General features: G+C 29.9%; 1 protein-coding gene across 2 annotated transcripts in view; it reads left to right on the forward strand.

Annotated features, from left to right (window-relative positions):
- Positions 1-19,324, forward strand: part of CYLD (ubiquitin carboxyl-terminal hydrolase CYLD) — a 77,916-nt gene that overhangs the window by 42,321 nt on the left and 16,271 nt on the right. For both annotated transcript variants that reach the window (XM_021148454.4, XM_071179379.2), the window contains 6 exons: positions 6,932-7,120; positions 8,268-8,431; positions 10,153-10,297; positions 12,204-12,468; positions 15,420-15,511; positions 17,103-17,169. In XM_021148454.4, coding sequence (XP_021004113.1) covers positions 6,932-7,120; positions 8,268-8,431; positions 10,153-10,297; positions 12,204-12,468; positions 15,420-15,511; positions 17,103-17,169 — 922 coding nt within the window. The remainder of the gene's footprint in view (positions 1-6,931; positions 7,121-8,267; positions 8,432-10,152; positions 10,298-12,203; positions 12,469-15,419; positions 15,512-17,102; positions 17,170-19,324) is intronic.

The following is a 19,324-nucleotide window of genomic DNA, read 5'->3' on the forward strand; positions in this document are numbered from 1 at the left end:
TTTTAAGTTATCATTTTAAGTATAGAAATATTATTACAAATATTTTTGGTAATAAGTGCTAACAAAATTTTTTTTATCATCCTAAAAATTTGCTTTATTTTTTTTTCTAGTTGCAAATTTTGCAGAGACAGAAGCGGTATATTTAAAATTCGATTTCTCAGAAACTATTTCACCGATTTCGCTCAAGTTTTGTATTTTGCTATGTAAAATTATGTAAAAATTTATGTACCTTAACTGTTCAAAATTTTTTTGACTATTACTGAGAAAATAATTTAAAAAAATTGTAAATATGTTCTAAAATTTGTTTATTTATTTATTTTTTTGCATGGAATTATCTTTCCATAAACGAATTCTAAAATTGTGTGCAAAAAATTTGATCTCGAGATATGGCGAAATATGCAAAGAATAAAATTAACGTTAAGGTGTCTAAAATTTGGACCGCTTTCCTGACCTAACTACGGGGAATATATTTCCCAGATTGCGGCTATCCCCTGTACTTTGGGGGTCGGAAGACCGAATCTGTCGAAAAAGGGGTATGTTTATTTAGACGAAGTACGTTTTATTGATTGATTTCGTAACTTAAAATATCGTCTGCACCAATTAAGTAGCATATTTGAGGTCAATCACTCGAATCATTAAGAATGAGTCCTAAAACGTGAAAATCCGATCATTAGATCAAAAGTTATAAAGGTTGGTCCGTTTATTTATTTTATTATTATTATTTTTTTATTTATGTGTTTATTTTTTTGCCCCCTGTACTACATATAACTCTCCATTTGGCTGTTTTAAGTTTAATGTTCGATAGTTTGGAGTTTCAGCAGCTTCTGAAACTTTTCAGAAACGCAGTCTAAAATTACATTAAAATGTAGAAATTAATTTTGATGATTTAAAAGGCGCCACTTTGCTCGATGATTGAAAATAGAACGGAATAGTTTCCGAGAAATCGAATTTTTAAAATACGACATTTTTGTATTTGATTTCTCAGGAACTATTTGACCGATTTTGTCTCAAATTTTGTATTTTGCTATGCAAAATTAAGTTCTTTAAAATGATGTTAAAAATGGTATACCTTACAATTCAAAAATTTTCGACTAATATTGAATAAAATAATAAAAAATAATAAATATTTATTACAAGTTATTTCTTGTATAGTTTGTCTTCGGATAAATGAATGTCTGTCAAATTTTTTCAATTCATTTAAAAATTTCTCGAGATATGGCGAAATACGCAAAATGTAAAATTACCAGTAAGGAGTCCAAACTTAGGATCTCTCGCACCGGCTACTCCCTATGTTTTGGTTTTCAGAAATCCGAATTTCTCGATATGAAGGTATGTTTAATTAGAGAAGGAACGTCTTAGTGTCCAATTTCGCAACTTAGATCGTCTGCACTAATTAATTAGCGTATTTAAATTCAACCCCTTGAACCATTCAGATTGAGTCCTAGGAATTGAAAATCCGACCATCAGATCAAAAGTTATTTAAAGTGGTCTGTTTTTTTGTGTGTGCATTTTCGCTTGCCGAGATTAAGGATAACCCGAGGGCAACAAAACTGAAAAAGTTGTAGGAAACGAATTGCTCCTGACTCGAACTACTGAAAACTGACATTTGAATCCAGATCCATGCACTTTCAAAATCTCTTTAATATCATTAGGAAGTATGAAAAAGTACCATGTCAATGGAAAGAAGCAATCGCTGGTTAACATACCAGAAAAGGGTGACGTCGCAAGATGTGAAAATTGGAGAAATCTCCTCTATATACCCGGAAAGATATGTTGCCAAGTTCTTTCAGAAAGGTTAAAATCCGAAATTGAAGTACATTTACGAGTTGAACAAGCTGGTTTCCGTTCCCGAAACAGCACACTACATAGCAAAACTTTGTTCTTTGGAGTACAATAGAACAAAGCTTGGTGTGGAATTTCATCTTAATAACTAAGCTTCATGGATTTCAGTAAGCAAGGGCGCCGGCAGCGGGGTGCAAGGGGGTACACTTGCACCCCCTGGCTTTTTTTAAAAACAAAGAGACACAGGAAAACAATTTTGTTAAAAAAAATTTTTATTAAAAATATTTGAATTCAAAAACAAATAATTAAGTAATTATTGATACATAACAATTAAAAAATTGTTTAATCAAACAAGAATTGTAATCGTCTTGTTTGCTGTTCAAATCTGTTTATAACTTTTTCAATGAATTCTGAGCCATCGTTGATTCTTTTCTTATGCACACTGAGCATGCACAAACTTGGCAGATATCTAAGCTATGTTTTTAAATTTCATTTAATAAAATATAAATAATATTATATTTTCTATTAGTTATTTAGTTTAACAAAGGTGTATAACACAAACTGACTTCTCACAACTGTAAAACTTCATCAACACAATAAATACCAATGATAAGTGTAAGCGTGCACAAACACGTTAGTATACAAAACTACGGTTTGTATTTAGTATTTGTGTTTCAAAGTAAGCAGCTAAGCCAGCACCATCAATACAGTTTCCCGTGGCAAAATTTGCAAGTACAAGAAATTCGCACTTTTTTAAAAAAAATTTCTTGTTAACAATGCAGAAATGTATCTTGAAAAAAATTAACAGATGAAAGTATATGTATTAAAAAATAAAATGTAATAACAGAATGCATTAAAAAAAGTTTTTTTTTGGGGGGGGGGGGTAGTTTGCTAGAGGGTTGCACCCCCTTTCATATTATTCTGCCGGCGCCCTTGTCAGTAAGGTTTTTGATTCAATCGATTGGGACAAGTTAATATTATCAAAAACCTTTATAATTAACGTATGGCAAGGATTGAGTTATAATGAGTACTTACTGATCTTCAGACAGACAGAAATACGTACTGTTTAGATTTCTATCCATGATTGTCGTTGACTAGATTATGAAAAACGGAACTTTAGCACCACCATAAATGATCTTGATTACGTAAATGACCTCATTTCTTGAAAAGAAAACCAAAAAAAAAAAAAATTATAAATATGCAAATCAAATTAACAAAAACAAAAATCGCGAGAATAAATGCAAAATCTAATAAATTCTAAATAAGTGGATACCTTTGAGCCAGCGATGATATAAACCTGTTTTAAGTTTGTGATACCTTTGAGCCAGTTATGATCAAAACTGTAACGAAGCTGTTCTGTGCTGTTTCAGAAGACTTTAAAAATTTTGGAGAGCTTCGAATGTAAAAGTCAACATAAATGTTTTTAAAGCTGTTGTTTGCTTCATACTTTTGTAAGATGCTGATTGTTGGAACTTACTCAAAACCAAAATAAAAAGCCTTACTTAGGCACCGGACGGAAAAATGAAAAGAGGAAGGTCGGGTCTAAATTGGCAAAGATACATGCACTAAGATCTGCGCGAACCTAAACCAGATGGGTGGAGGCTAGAGAACTGGCTCAAGACAGAAGTGTTTGAAAAAAAGGAAGGGGAAGAAAAAGAAGAAAGATTTGAAGCCGTATGTCCCAGCTGGTGCGAAAAAGATAGGAGGATATGAAATAAATTAATGAAAATAAATTAACAATTATTAAAAATGTTTTTTTCGTGTTACACCCGTGGAGAAACGTTTTTCATAATTGGTGCTAACATTTTTCGATTAGCTCTTCCCAAAATATAGTGAGATACGCAAAAATTGTGATTATCATGCTCCGGACGGCAAGTGGTAGCCATCTAATGTAAAATTCTTGGTTTAGTAAATTTGATTTATAGGGTTTTTACTTACCACTACTTCTAAATAATTCAAAGGCTTTATGTAATACTCCGCTTCCCTTGTTGAGCCTTTTAAAATGTTTGCAAAATTAACCGGAAATCTGCGTATTTTAGTTTGTAGCACTCTACCGTCTTTTTAAAATATTTTGTCGAATCCGGAACAGGTAGGTAGGTACTTTATTTTACGTCGCACTTGAGGTGCACAATGGGTTATGGGCGACGGTCTGGGAAACATCCCTGAGGATGATTCGAAGACATACCGTCGCAATTTTGATCCTCTACAGAGGGGATGGCTTCCCTTCTATGGTAGCCAGATGATGCGCGCGATGCCGAGCACTTTACGGTGGAACAGTTTAACGAGGACCGATGCCGCACCCCTCTCGGTCCCTACGATGGCTGATCAAAGTGGTCACCCACCCGCTAACTGACCTCAGTCGTTGATGCTTGTGTTCTACTGGGAACCGTGTCTTTAAGATCAGTACACTGCGGGACTGTCGAATCCGGAGCAATTGGCATCTTTGTGAAGGGGTCCTAAACTATCGTATTTAGCCGATTGTGGCTACTCCCCATATTTTGATAATCAAAAATTCATATCTGTCGCATTCAGAGAGAGTGCACGTTTGTATCTGATTCTGTAACTAAATTAATAATAGCTTAGCAATAATAATTAATTAACGTAATTGAAATAATCCCTTTGAATCATTAGATTTTTTTAGCGCTCTTTGTAAATCTGCCAGAATTGCCTAAAGCAACAGGAAATATTAAATGTCATGATCGAAATGAATGATCGTTTTACGATTTATTAGAGTCGTCACAATAGGTTTTACGATTTCTGAACGTTCTGTAATGATCTCAGTTAATAGCCACGCATTGTGCTTCATATACACAAATGTGTGTATGTAGATGTAGTCCGGTCGTTATAGCAAGTCTTTGTAGTTCATTCACTATTCATACGAGCTGTAGTATTTGTTAGGAAATGTGTTGCCTTATTTTAGCGAAAAAGAATTTTTCTCTTCTGTCTACCTCCGGAAGAACTCTGCACCTCTGAGGTTTCTACAAATAATTTTTTTCCTTGATATTAAACTGTAACTTAACTTTTTATTATTGTTATGGGAACATGGAGGACTTTGAGACTCGATGGATTTAACGTGGATCAGTGACCATTTACTGCACGAGGAATCTTCGGCCGGCGGATATCGAACCCACGCATTCTTGGACATGGGCCCAGTGCCCTACCAACCAGGCTTTCTCGGCCAAATTTTGTCTTATGATACAAAATAAATTTGTAAAAAACCTCTGATCATTTTGAACTTTTTTTTTTGACTAAAAGTACTTAGAAAATTCCTTGAAACTTTTAAAATTTATAAGACATTCAAATCGAATTTTTTTTTATTAGTTGCCAAATACGATTCACTACAAAATTGGAAGAAACTTATTAAAAAAATTTTCAGTGCATGCGCGGTATAAAAGAACTAGTTTAAATGCTCATAACTGGCGCAGTTTTTAACGAATTTATTTAAAATTTTATGTCGACAATTTTGTAGTTAAATCTTACATTGTTCTAAACATTTTGTTTCATTCCCTTGAATGTCTATAAAGTTATAACGAAAAAACGTAAGGCGAAAAAATTAATTTTTTATAAAAATGTCCATATTTCCATAAATATTAGCTCTAGGTTTACAAAACTTTATGCAATTATTAACAATAAGAACTAAAATAATCGGTACAAGTTTTTTTGCTTGATTTTCTGGCATAGGGTGTTCAAAAATACTTTGTTTCTTTCGTAATTTATTGTAGGTTTTCCAAACCTCTGAAAGCTTTAAATTTTATTGCTAAGTATGAAACATCGCATGAACTAAACATCTCTAAAGTTACAAACTAATCCTTTAAGTATTTCTTGACCAATTTAAAAAAATGTCAGAAACTGATAGTGTCTCTTCCATTATTGTAGGGTAATGTAGCATTCTTGGCACTTATAACTAAAGTTTTGAACGTGTTTTTTAAAATCTCGATGATTTTAATATAATATTATTTCAATGTAGAAAATTTTCTTCACATTTTAAAACCGATTTGTAAATTGCGGGAATTCAAGTATTAATTTGTTCAGATCGTCAGCATTATGAGTCCTTAAAGAACCACACCATCTTATGTGAAGTGCTCTATTCAATTATTTTGTGATCTCTCCTTTTTGGAGTTGAGAATAAATTCTGGAAGGTTATTAAGAATTTGGATTTTGGTAACGTTATGTGCATTACTGTACTTCTTGCGGATAACTGACAAGGCATCTGCCCGCCTGGAAAGTCATGAGAAATCATGGAAAGTCATGAATTTCGGTATTGAACAATATTTGTCGTGAAATGGCATGACTATTTTCCAATAAACTATTTTTGTGAAGAAAGAATTATGAAAAGTCATGGTTTTAGATCGCTGAAAAGTGTAATTTTGAAAATGGAATTTATCCCCCCTCCCAGTTTCATGGTGTTCCGAATATCTGAATTTGTAATAAAATCCCCATTCACAGTCATATTTTATTAAAGTATAAAATGTTTTATCTTGTTCTTTAAAAATTATGGTGTTCTTTCAAAAAATGAAGGAAAAGACATAATTTTTAGAAATAATTATCTTTTAAACTTCTATGATTTCAGAATTTTTGCCATTTTTTTATTTTTTTTTTATATTTTATTAATTTCAAATTCTAGCTGAAGCAAGCCAGTCATTGGCGATTTTTTTTTAAAATTCTGAAATGAGAACGGAAAAATCTGGAGTATTTCTTTCCTTTTTGATTAACAAGAAAAGTATCTTTAGAATATCATTCTGCAGAAAAAAAGAAAAGAAAAAAAATTATTTGCTTCTGTATTTTTTTTCCGGCTATTTTATTCCTTCAACTCTCTCTTTATTCTGTTTTTTAGATTTAAAATCTATTGATATGAAGATACAGAGTATAACTGTGTTGGTTACACCTATCATTTCAATTAATGTCATTATAATGCTTTTTTAAATGCAATGTTGTGTTTTGTCAGAGAAAATAGTAACTTCAATAAGTCATGTAAAATTCTTGGAATTAGTCATGGAAAGTCATAGAAATCTAAAATGTTGCGGATACCCTGTAGGCAGTTTTGGAAATCGATTCATCTGTATACTATATTACAAAAATGATCTTTTGTCTGTGTTATTTCACATTTTATTTATGTATAGGCATAAAGTTAAACTTTCTTTCATAAAAGGTGAAGAATGCACAAATGGAAGGGTTAATCTAATCAACAGCAGCCCATCAGCAGGAAGCAAACGAATACCGGTTAATTCTGAAGAGAAGTCTTGCCTGAGCCCAGACCTACTGCATACTCACTTGGAGGATGACAACAGCACTACTGTATCCACTGTTAATCCCCTCTATGAAATGCTAACAGAAAAAGGTACAAATAATGTTACCATGTAAGTGGTGTCACGCATGGAAGGGGAGTGGCAGGGTTGGCATGATAAGAAAACAAATCATTATTTTAAACTAATTGTGATTTTTTTAAAATATTATTTTAAACAGCACTGATTTTTAAAAAAAATAAATTAATTTACGTCTAAATTAATAATGGTCCTCGTTAAACTGTTCTACCTTGAAGTCTTCGACTTCACACGCAGGTTGTCTGGTATCGAAGTAGGAGGAGCCATCAGAAAAAAATTGTGAAATTTTTGTTACAAGGGGCTAAGAACAGTGTGACAATGCAGGTGTTTGTTAAACTAAAATCATTAAAAATTACCGATATATTTTTAAATTTAATTTGTTTTTGAATTTTTCCATCAATATAAGTATAAATCAAATCATCATCATTATTATTCTCACAAATATTATCAAAACAGATAATTCGAAAAAAAGAAAATACAAGTTTCTTGGAAAGTCATTTATTGTTTTTTTAACATTCTTGTTGTAAGTTAAAAAATAAAGATTAGAGAGTATGCTAATTTTAAAATGTAATAAATTGACTTTTAAACTATAGGCATTATCATTTGTATGTAAGTAAAATAATTTTTAGTCATAAATTAATAATACTGTTGAAGATTTTTATGATGCAAATCTTAATACGTAAAGTTTTGACTTATATAGAATTTTGTGTTATATGGATCACATATAATATTTATTTACTAAAAATGTAAATATGTATTTGGAACTTATCTATATGAATGCTTTAAAAAATTTTAAATAAGAAATACTTTATAACACAAAAATATGCCCTTAAATATTTATTATTTACTGAAGAAATTTAAAGTTTTAAGAGCATTAGAACAAGTCAACAAATTGATTCATTTTGGTTTGTTTTTGAGATTGTAAAGTTAATATTGGTTTAAGAAGCATTGTGATTTATAGAATTGCGTTCTACTGTATTAAAAATATATATGATACTTTTCTCATGTGTGTGCAAATATGTACTATCTATGAAAAAAGTATTATATATTTTGCTTTTATAATTTTTAAATATATGCAGAAATAGAATAGCAGAATAAAGTTAACATTTTTAATCATCTGGGCAGGCCTTACAATGAGCAGTAAATAAAATTTGTATCTTTTAGGAGGAATGGAGCGAAAGAGTTATATGTCTCACCATTCCATTTCTGATTTGGAAGTGGGTTCAGTTGTAGAAGTAATGATCAACAACAGCCCATGCTACGGTGTCATTCGATGGATCGGGGAGATTCCGGAAGCGAGGGGAAAACTCGTAGCTGGAATTGAAATGGTAAGTGCAATTACCTAATGTCTTTTTTTTTAAATCTTGGATTTTATCATACATAAATATTATTTAAATACCTTTATTGGTTTGTATCAATGTGGTTGCTATGTATAGTTATTTCATTCTAACATATTTTATATATACATGTATACATATACATACAAACACATACTGATTCTGCTTGAAATAGTTCTCAGAATGAAATATACCTAGATGGCAGCACAAAGTCACGTGATTAGTAAATGTCTATTTTTATGTTTTATGTAGTTTAGTTCTTTATGTTTTTGTCGCTGTTAATAAAACCAGCATGATAATTTCCACATGATTATTTCCCCGAGAAGGAATATTTCTACACATGCATATGTATATATAAGAAAAAAATACAAAGAAAACTAGAAAGGAAATAAAAAGGAGAAACGTTTTTTAAAAAGAATAAGGAAAACTCCATTTCTTTTAAAATTTTGAATGAATTTTTTAAAAATAAATTTGTTACTTTTGGTAATTTTTCTTCTTTTTGAACTTTTTTTTCTTTTCTATTTTTTACCTTTGTTATCTTTGTATTTATATCTTATGGGTTTTATACACTTGCAGCTTATGCAAAGTTAATATAACTTATTTATTTTTTCAGCAAATTTCGTATTTCTTTAATTCTTTTTTGGTCCTTTACAGTGTTTTATTTATAGATATATATAAAGCATTAACAGAATAAGCTCATAGTGTAACTGGTGGTTGTTGAACATAGATACAGGAACATGGATAGTAAAATAGTATTTTATATAGGTAAGGGCCGGAAGCCCAAGAATGAGAAGTTTACATTCTAGTTGCTAGATGGAAAAGAAGTAATTTGACCTTGAAAAGAGCGTTTTTATATCTTTCTCGACATTATATTTAAGCATTATATATCTATATATATCTATATGTATCTATATATCTATATATATTTATATCTTTTATAAACTATTCTTCTTTTACTTGCTCCAATTTTATTGTTATTTACTTTTTTACTATTTAATTGGTTTTAATAGTAATGCTTTTAATTGTTTTACAATATTCTTCTCTTGTAATTTTTGCACGTTTATCTTTTAAATTGCTCTTTTAAATTATTCTTTTAATTGACACTTTTAATATATTGCTGTTTTAATGTTTAGCACCTTACATGATTTTAGCTGTTCTACGCCCGCCATGTTCATGGGCTGTTGCCATGTCTGATGTGTATTTTATGTAATTTATGTTTCTACTGTTCTCTGGATATTTTTTTTTTTTTGATTTTAATAAACATTTACCCGTATGCCCTAAATAAGGGCGGGTCGGGGTAAATTCTTCCATATCTATATATATTTATACAGGCTTGAACTTAATCTTGTCTACCTTTTCCAGTGTAAAGGTTTAATTTCACTGTTAACATTCTACTACCCTTTGGTTCCCTCTTGGGGTCTCCCCAAAAAGCAAATTGAAAAGTATTGTTTCTTAATTTGTCACTTGTTAGGTGAAAAGGAAAAAAAATATTTGTTTTCCACAAAGATGGAGAACATTCTATTCTATAAAACTGTTATTTAAAAAAAAAACGCAAAAAAAATTCCAATTATAAATAATAGCGAAAGAAATTGAATTATAAAGCAAAATAAATAGTAAAGCAAAATAAATCTAATTATAAACAATATTATTTTTAAAAAAATAAATTTTTTTTTATGGTGTTATAATATAAATCTAAATAAATTGATTTTCAGGAAGAAGAGAGTTCGAGTTGCACTGACGGTACATTTAATGGCAAAAGATATTTCACTTGTCCACCCAGAAAAGCATTTTTTGTTCGCCTCACTCATTGCAAAAAAGATAGTCGATTCCTTGAATCAGAAAAAAGAAGAAGTGCAGGTGAGTTTATTCTTCCTCAACTAAGATCAAGGGGACGAATGGGTTTATGTCCATTTCTCACAAAAATTACCACCGGTTGCTTTTGCAGATTAAAAGCGTTTGCCTTCCAATGAGGTGAAACGGGTTCGAATCTCACCGATCACTGGTTGATACGAATTCTACATCCGGCTTGCACCGACCACAGTGCTGACATAAAATATCCTCAGTGGTAGACGTATCACGGGTTTGAGTACCCTTGCCCTCTGTCTAACCGTGAAAGATTTTCCTCTATAATGCAAATGCGGGAAAGTTCCATCAAAAATTCCTCCACGAAAGCAAATTTCTTCCAATACTGATAGTTATTCTCCGTACAGTGCTGTTGAAAATCAGATTTTACCCGCCTTGAAATTTGTTTTTGTGGACATAAACCGTTCTTCCCCTTGATCTTCAATTGTTATTATGTACCTGCTGTTTGGTAATGCCTTTTATAATTCAATTTAACCAAAGCTTTGAACTATCAAGCATTTTATTTTAATGGAGATGTTTTTTTTAAGTAATTCACAACTTTGTATAAACCTTATTTGTAGATGAATTTAAATCAATAATGGTTCATAAAGATTTTGTTTAACTGTCTGAAATATTGAAAGGGATTACTAATTTTATTGAGGGAGACATATTCCCACAGTTCCCTCTGCCATAATCCTATCTAATTTTATGTTCATAAGATTTTAGTAAAAGTGAATGTTAAGTGAAACAAGTTAAGAACTCAAACTGAATGTTCATTTCAGTAATTTATTTGTGCTTTATTCAGGTTTTTTTCTTCCTCCTACATAGCACAAAGTATATCCTATCTTCCTTTTTAAAATTAATCAATGCTTTTGAGCAAAATAAATTAATTAAACTAAATTAATTTTTAAAAAATTTACATTTTATGCTTTTACTTTTTAGGAAAGTTTCGACTCCATGCTTTTTTCGATTTGCGCATGCATTCTTTATGTTTGCTGTTTCTTGACAAAATTTACTGAACTCAACCAAAAACAAATTATCTGAACATTTTTAGAAAATTGTCTGATCAAACTTTGTTCACACAACATTTGCTGAAATCGGTGTTTCATCGAAAGTGTTGCTTACACTGATAAAAATTAGGTGATCTTTTAAATCACACTATCTTCAGGGAGCTAGAATTAAACTATGCCTTTTTCTATGAATCTAAATCTGAATTAATATTTTTTTTTAAATGTTTTTTTTTGTAAAAATATTATAGCTGTTGGAGTACATAATGTTCTTTTCAAAGGTAATATTAAATTTGATATTAAATGAGATGAACGGGGAATTACAAATAAATTTCGAAAATGATGCTATTTTATTGAAGATATATGTATTTTTTTCTGGAATTTAACTATGAAAAGATTCATTTATTCTGAAGATGCTTAATAATATTATCTGTTCATTAAGACAAGACACAGTAAGTGTCATCCTATTCTATTTAAAAGAACTTAAATTTTTGAAAACAATTCTGAAAAATGTATAAATTCTGAAACACTTTTTCAAAATCTGTATTATGTTTTCTTTTTTGAAACATTATTTTGTAATAAATTAAGAATTGTATTCAAACCACATTTTTAGATAATAAAATGTCTTATATTATCAGTTTGTAAGCTTTGCTAAATAAGAAAACTAATTATATATATATATATATATATATATTTTAATTAAAAACAATGAAAATCTATGCTAAATAAGAAAGCTAATTTTAACATTTTTTTGAGTAAAAACTGTGAATGTCCATTACCTAAGGAAAACAATTTAGGAGAGCAGAGTTATGATTTTAATTTTTCCAACTTATGAAATTTTTATGAAAATGCTCACAAAATTCCCATTTTATAATTTCTTATTTTTATGAAAATTATGTTATTTTATTTTATAGTGTTTGGCAGTATAGACTGTCCTTCAGTTACTGGTGATGTGCCTCCCTTATCCAGTCCTGAGGACATGAAGTTATTGTATGGTAAAAATCGTGGGATCCAAGGTCACCACAACTCTTGTTACCTGGATGCCACATTGTTTGCAATGTTCTCCTGTACTGGGGTCTTTGATTCCATACTTCACAGGCCCAAGAATATTGACGACATTGCGGAGTATGATGAAGTACAAAGAATTCTGAAGGAAGAAATTGTGAATCCACTCCGCGCGTAAGTTTTGTATTATAAATAAACTACTCTTTACTAGTTCCAGGGTATCTGTGCACCTGGAAAGTCATGAATTTCGGTATTGAACAAAATTTGTCATGAAATGTCATGATTTTTACTATTTTGGTTAAAAGAAATTATGGAAAGTCCTGGATTTAGGTTGCCAAAAAATCTAATTTTTAAAATGTTCCCAATATTTGAATTTGTAACAAAATTCCCCACTCACAGTCATATTTTATTAAAATATAAAATGTTTTATCATGTTCTTTAAAAATTATGGTGTTCTCTCAAAAAATGAACGAAAAAACATTTCTAAAGCAAATTATCTTTTAAACTTCTGTGATTTCAGAACTTTTGTATTTATTATTATTTTTTTATCAATAAAAAAAAGAAGAAAAAATTATTTGCTTTTGTATTTTTTTCAGCTATTTTATTGCTTCAACTCTTTCTTTCCTCTGTTTTTTAAATTTAAAATCAATAAGTATGAAGATGCAGATTATAAAATTTTTGGTTACCTATCCTTTCAATTAATGCTATTATAATGCTTTTTTAAAGGTTTTGTGTTTTTTTCAGAGAAAATAGTAACTTTGTTAAGTCATGACAAATTTTTGGAATTAGTCATGAATTTGAAAATCTAAAATGTAGCAGATACCGTGTAGTTCATATTTTAATTTTTATCAATATGAAAAAAAAATATAAAAGGTTTTCAAGCCAAATCTGATGTTATCGTCAAAAGGTAGCTTCTGCACCAATAACCGAAAATTTCATATTTACTGTGTAATCTTTGACTACACTAGTTAGTTTTCTTTAGGTTGTTGAAATATACTGTTTTTTTTTTTTACTCTGCTGCACAATGATTCAAATTTGGGATTTGCCTATTACTGAAGAGAGTGTAGTGGTACATTTTCAAGAATATGGAATCATTTCTTCTAGAAAAAATAGCTTCTGTGATTTTTTCTAACACAATTATAAGAAAATAGACGTTTTTACTTTGTTTTAATTCTTTTTACAATGGTTTGTTATTACATATTTTTACACTTACGTTTTTTTTTGTCATCATTATTATTTGATAAATTTAATGTGATTAGAATGTTTATTTTGGAAATTGCTTTTCATTATGATGGCACCAAAGGATTTGCACATTTTTGCAAGCATTGATAGATCAACGGGATAATCCCAAAGTGCCGTTTTTTTTCCTTCAAAAATGTATATTCAAAACTTTTTTGAATAAAGAATAAGTTGTCTCAAAGTTCAAACAAGAGATAATTCTAGTAGAAACCACAGGTTTTTTTAATTAATTATAATTTTTTTTATTTATTTCTAAAATTTATGTATGAAGTAGCACAAAGGCTTTAATTTTTTTTTCTGGTTATAGAATCTTAAATAATTGACCTTCTTTTGAAGGAATCCTAGCATTATAAAAAAAGTTCAATAGCAACTGTGATTATACTAATAAAAAAAAAGGACTACTAATTAATTTGAAAATGTTTTATAAGAATAAAATATTTAATTTTTTCGAATTTGTTCTTGTGTATGCATATGCTGAAAATGAACAAAATAAGCTGCTTTATGGTTTCCAAAAGAACAGTGTAAAAAAATTTGAGAGTAGTTACCAGAGAAACATAATTCTTTATTCTTGAGTTAGGTTATTTTATTTTGAATTGAAAAGCTCGATGAGAAATGTTTCTTAAATTTTTAATAAATGCATATTTTTTCATAATTTATTCAATATATTTTACTGAAAATTTTTATTTTAATTTTGCTACTTCTTTTTGTTTGCAATTTACATAAATAACAGAGATGTCAACTGCTCCGGAATGCCAAAATAATTTAAAAATCGGTAAGTGACTACAAACTAAAATTTGCAAATATTTGACCAATTTTGCTTACTTTTTAAAAGGTTTAATATGATTTAACTGTAACAAAGTGGCGAATTATATACCCTTCGAATTATTTTGAAATAGTGGTGGATTAAAACCTAATAAATTGAATTTATTAAACAAAGAATCACAATTAATAAACTACCACTTGAAAATATTTATTCACTGTCCGGAGAAAGTTGGCATCTCTGAAATAAGTTCATATAAACAACCAAAATATCAAATAAATTATGAATTATTGATTGGGTATAAATTTAATTATTATTGGTTATGAAAAGGGTTCCATGGATGGAACCCTTTGAAAATCTTTTGGGAACTGCTGAAATAGCATATCAAATTAATGGCCTCTATGGATTTTACTAGCAAGTACTCACTTTTTTGTCAACAATTTTGATGGACCACTTAAATATGGCTGAATTTTCCAGATTCAGCACTTACTTTCTTCTTTCTAGATATTAATGGTTTTGCCATTAATCTTAGACCTGGGCATAAACTTGTTTCGTTAAATGATCTGAATGGGCAATTTATTCTTTTAGATTGGTGATTGGGCCAAATTATTGTTCGACAATGAAAAAAGTTTTATTATTTTCTATAACGCTTCATATTTTTAATAACAGTGAATTGTCAGCTATTTTTTTATTTATCTTGGCCGCATTTTATTGCACAGAGGGAACAAAATTCTAATCTTTTTTGAATTTTGGACATCTTTTAGAATACAATAATTATTTTAAAAATTAATGAACAAGTTATTAAATAATTGTTTTTGGTATGTAGTTTGTTTTTTAAGCAATAATAAGCTGTCAAAAACTCTCAACACGTTTTTAAAATAAATTTTGATTTTAAGTATGACAAAATTAAAGTTATTTTTTCATCTTTAGCCTACTTGAAAACATGGTTTTAAAAATTATTTATTCTGTTATCCTAACATAGATGATATTCGTCATTTTTTAGAATTTGTGTTTTATAAATTCTTAACTTTCCCCATCTTGAATATTAATTTATTTGTGTTTTCATTTTATGATGTTTTACATTAATAAAAATGTGTGTAGTAACCAACTGGAATTTGAATTTCAGGAATTTCTATGTTCGGGCTGATCGAGTGATGGAGCTGCGTAAGAGGCTCGAAAGGCTGAGCTCTGTTCGTGGTTTAACTTCGGAAGAGAAAGGTACATGTTTTTATTAGCTGTGTCTAAAGCTAAAGCAACATGCTTTAAAGAAACATTGGGAACAAACTTAAAATTTTCTACTACCACTATTGGCTTTAACTAAATTCAGTTTTAAACTTCCAAACCCCCTTGCACAAAATTTCTTTGATATTTACCCTTCTAAAATTCTCTATTTCCTTTTTTGTTTCCACTACTTTGCTAGGCAGAAAAACAAATAGGAGGAAAGTGTTAGGGCCCAACTCTTAGATTTTTGTGACCTTAGAAATTGATTAGGTATTTTTAAAAACATTTACATAATTTTTGCTAACGATAGAAAATGACTTAATCTGATAAATAACTAGGTAGATTTTTTAAAACTTTTTTTATTTCCCATGGCAAAGGAAATTGACAAACTCTTATAAGATTAACAAAGAACAGGAATAAAAAAGAATACAATAAGAGAAAAAAGTCAATATGCCATCAGCAGATGTCGAGTGCTCCAGTATCGCTGGACCTCGGAGCCCCCACGCAACGCCGTGCACCCAGAAAAACAAAGTAGGCAATTGGAGACGCGATGGCTCAGGGGATAGAACAATCACCTTCCAATGAGGTGAACCAGGTCTGAATCCCACCGATGGCTGGTTGATATGAATCTGCATCCGGCTTGCACCGACCACAGCGCTAACGTGAAATATTCTCAGTGGTAGACGGATCATGCGTTAGACTCTCTTTGCTGACAGTCTAACGGTGGGAGGTTCTTGTGGTCTTCCTCTCCATGTAACGGGAATGCGGGTTAGTTCCATCAAAAAGTCCTCCACGAAGGCATTTTTCACGAAAATTGCCATTTGTTGCTTTTGAAGGTCAATAAGTTTTGACAAATCAAAAATGTAGACAATAGGTTCTTCCAAGAGTCGCGTTGGCTCATAGGATAGAGCGTTTGCCCTCCAATGAGCTGAACCGGGTTTGAATCCCACTGATGACTGGTTGATAGGAATTTCACATACTTGATCCAAGAGTTCCCTTGTCTTCTGGATTGGGTTTCAAAATTACAAAGCTACATTAGTAGTCGTAAACCCCAAAATTGGGTCGGTTGTTCGACGACAGTTATAATAAAAAATATAAAAAGTAGGCAATTAGGACCCGTGAAAATGCCAATTCGGTGAAGGTGGTTCATCAGTCAGTCGTGGCCAATCGCGAGTTTGAATTCTGTAACAGCCTCTGCACAGGGTTTACCTTATGTATTTTGGTCTAAGCAAGCTATTTCCCTAAATTCTTGAAGAAACATGAGAAGTGAGCAAGGCTTTCCAATTTTGTCTTATCAGATTTTTGATATAAAGTTTTGTGGAATGGAAAGTAGGAGTATTTGACTGTTGAATTACTTGAATGCCCCTACTTGGCAAACATTTTTTAAAACTTATATATTTTAAAAGTGTTAAACGCAAAGTTCCATATCTATTACATTTTGTTTTTTACCTGCTTAATTATAATACACTTTTAGTACCATATTCGATCCATATCTGTATTATTTCCAAAATAGATTGTGAACACTTTATATTTAATTTGTACTTTACAAATTACTTTACATTCTCAAAGATACTTTGTCTGTGTTTAGATCCAGAAGAGTTTCTGAATTCGCTGTTGAATCAAATATTGAAAGCAGAGCCTTTCCTTAAATTAAGGTAAGAAATTAAAATACAATTAAAAACTGTAAAAATAGTTCTTTGTTTAGAGGAATAAAGCTTAGTTCTTTTAGCAGAATCAGTTCTTACAAAATCTTTTATTTTTAAATTCTATATTTGTCTATTTTCTGCCTTTTTAAAAAGAAATATTTGATAAAAAAATTTTTCATTTCCAACTTAGTAAACCAAAGTGAAAAAAGAAGGTACACAAACAAAACTAGCAACAAGCAAAGTGCAAACAAATAAAACTGAACTATAAAAAAACAAAAGGACATCAGTTAAGTAATTAAACCATCGGTTCCCAGTAGGTGTTCTCTAGAACCCTAGAAAAATCACCGAGTTTCCAAAAGTTAGGACTATATTTTACCTATATATACACAAACAAAGCTAGTAGCAAGCGAAGTACACACAAACAAAACTGAACTGTAAAAAAGGACATCAGTTAAACTATTAAACCCTCGTTTCCCAGTAGGTGTTCTAAGGAACCCTAGAAAAATCACTAGGTTTCTGAAAGTTAGGACTATATTTTACCAATTATGATTTAATTTAATCTATAATTATAATTATATTTAAATCTATAATTATATTCTGACAATAACATGATATTTATTTAATAATAATTTGGTTGTTTCATTATGTTTTTTAGTCAAACATAGGTTAAGGAAAGAAAAGCAATACTTATATTGAAAAAAAAATAATGAAAAGGACATGCTTGTATAAAATTTCCATTTAGCATTTCCAATCAAACTTTTCAATCTCAAATGAAAAAAAAATATAACTAAACACAAGGATAAAGAAATATGTTTCTCTGTTAACCTTAAGAAATATGTCATAGTTGAACAAAACTTAGGAACCTCTGATATGTGAAAGTTTCTTAGCCTCCCTATGAAAGGATCCTGCTTTCAGGATTCAGAAGAGGGCAAGGTCACGGGGGAAGGCAAGCTAGGTTGTTGTGAGGCAATTGTAATTCATTCAAAAATTGATTAGAAATTGAACGATTAATTATTAATTTCAAAACACCAAAGTTAAAAGATACGCTTTACTTAGTTAATGGCTATTTCATACTATGCAGAACTGATAAATCAAGTTCTGCAATTGTTAGAATAACCTAATTGAGACCATTGTATGTGCGCAAAAAAGTTTTACTTAACACAATTTTAAATAAATAACTATATTATAAACAAATGTATTTTCTGAACATTATTTATTGTTTGTTTCCTTTCATTTATTTCATTTTTTTTGTCATAGTCATAATGAAAGGATTTTTTTAATTGGAGCACAAATCTATTTGTATTATATTATCTTTGAAACACTTCATGTCAAAGACATTTTGTAAGCCCTTAGAGCATTAAAAATATTAAAACAATTAATTTCCAGAAACAATTTTTCAAACTGTTGTCCATAGTTTCTCAAGTTTTATTGAACCGATTAATTTTTTTACATATTATATATACAGTCGTAAACTACAAAATAAATTCGAACCATAAGTTGATTTTATTATCTTTTTATTTATTTTTGCTAAATTGTGTTATAAAAATAAGTGTGGAAATCGGAATTGTTGCTCAGTTAATAACAAAGGTTTTGGTTAAAATGAAATATCAGAGGGTTGGTTACGAAAGAAAAAAATGTGTATTGTTTTGAGGCTCAACAATCAATGCCAATTTGCATTAAAAAATTATGCATCTTGTAATTGTGAACTCTTCAACTGTTCATTATTGTATTCAATCTTATTTAAAATTCAAATGTAGAATAAAAATTCTTCATAAATGCAACTATAGTTAACTTAATAAATGCATTTTTAACAGGATTATTTAGATACAATAAGCCTGCCTAACTCATGTTATTCAAAATGATCAAAAATAAAATACATAAAACTGAACTAAAAGCAATTTAAAATGGTTATCTTTAATACGCCTTTATTTATTGATACAGAAAAAAGAAAGAAAAAAAAGGAAAATTTTGTTCTTTAGAAATTGTTCAATGTGCAATGTTAAAAAATCGAAACGACTGGTTAACTTTTGTATTGTTAATCAGACCTTTAACCTTTATGGTTAACGTTTCTCCATTGAAGTTAGGGATTAGGATGCAAAAATTGCTACATTTTATTCAGATGTTAGGGAGGTATTGAGCAAAATGGCCTGTTTAAGAACTTGTT

This window comes from Parasteatoda tepidariorum, chromosome 1 (assembly GCF_982258835.1).
Source record: "Parasteatoda tepidariorum strain Cologne lab strain chromosome 1, Ptep-v5.0, whole genome shotgun sequence".
Lineage (NCBI taxonomy): Eukaryota > Metazoa > Arthropoda > Arachnida > Araneae > Theridiidae > Parasteatoda > Parasteatoda tepidariorum.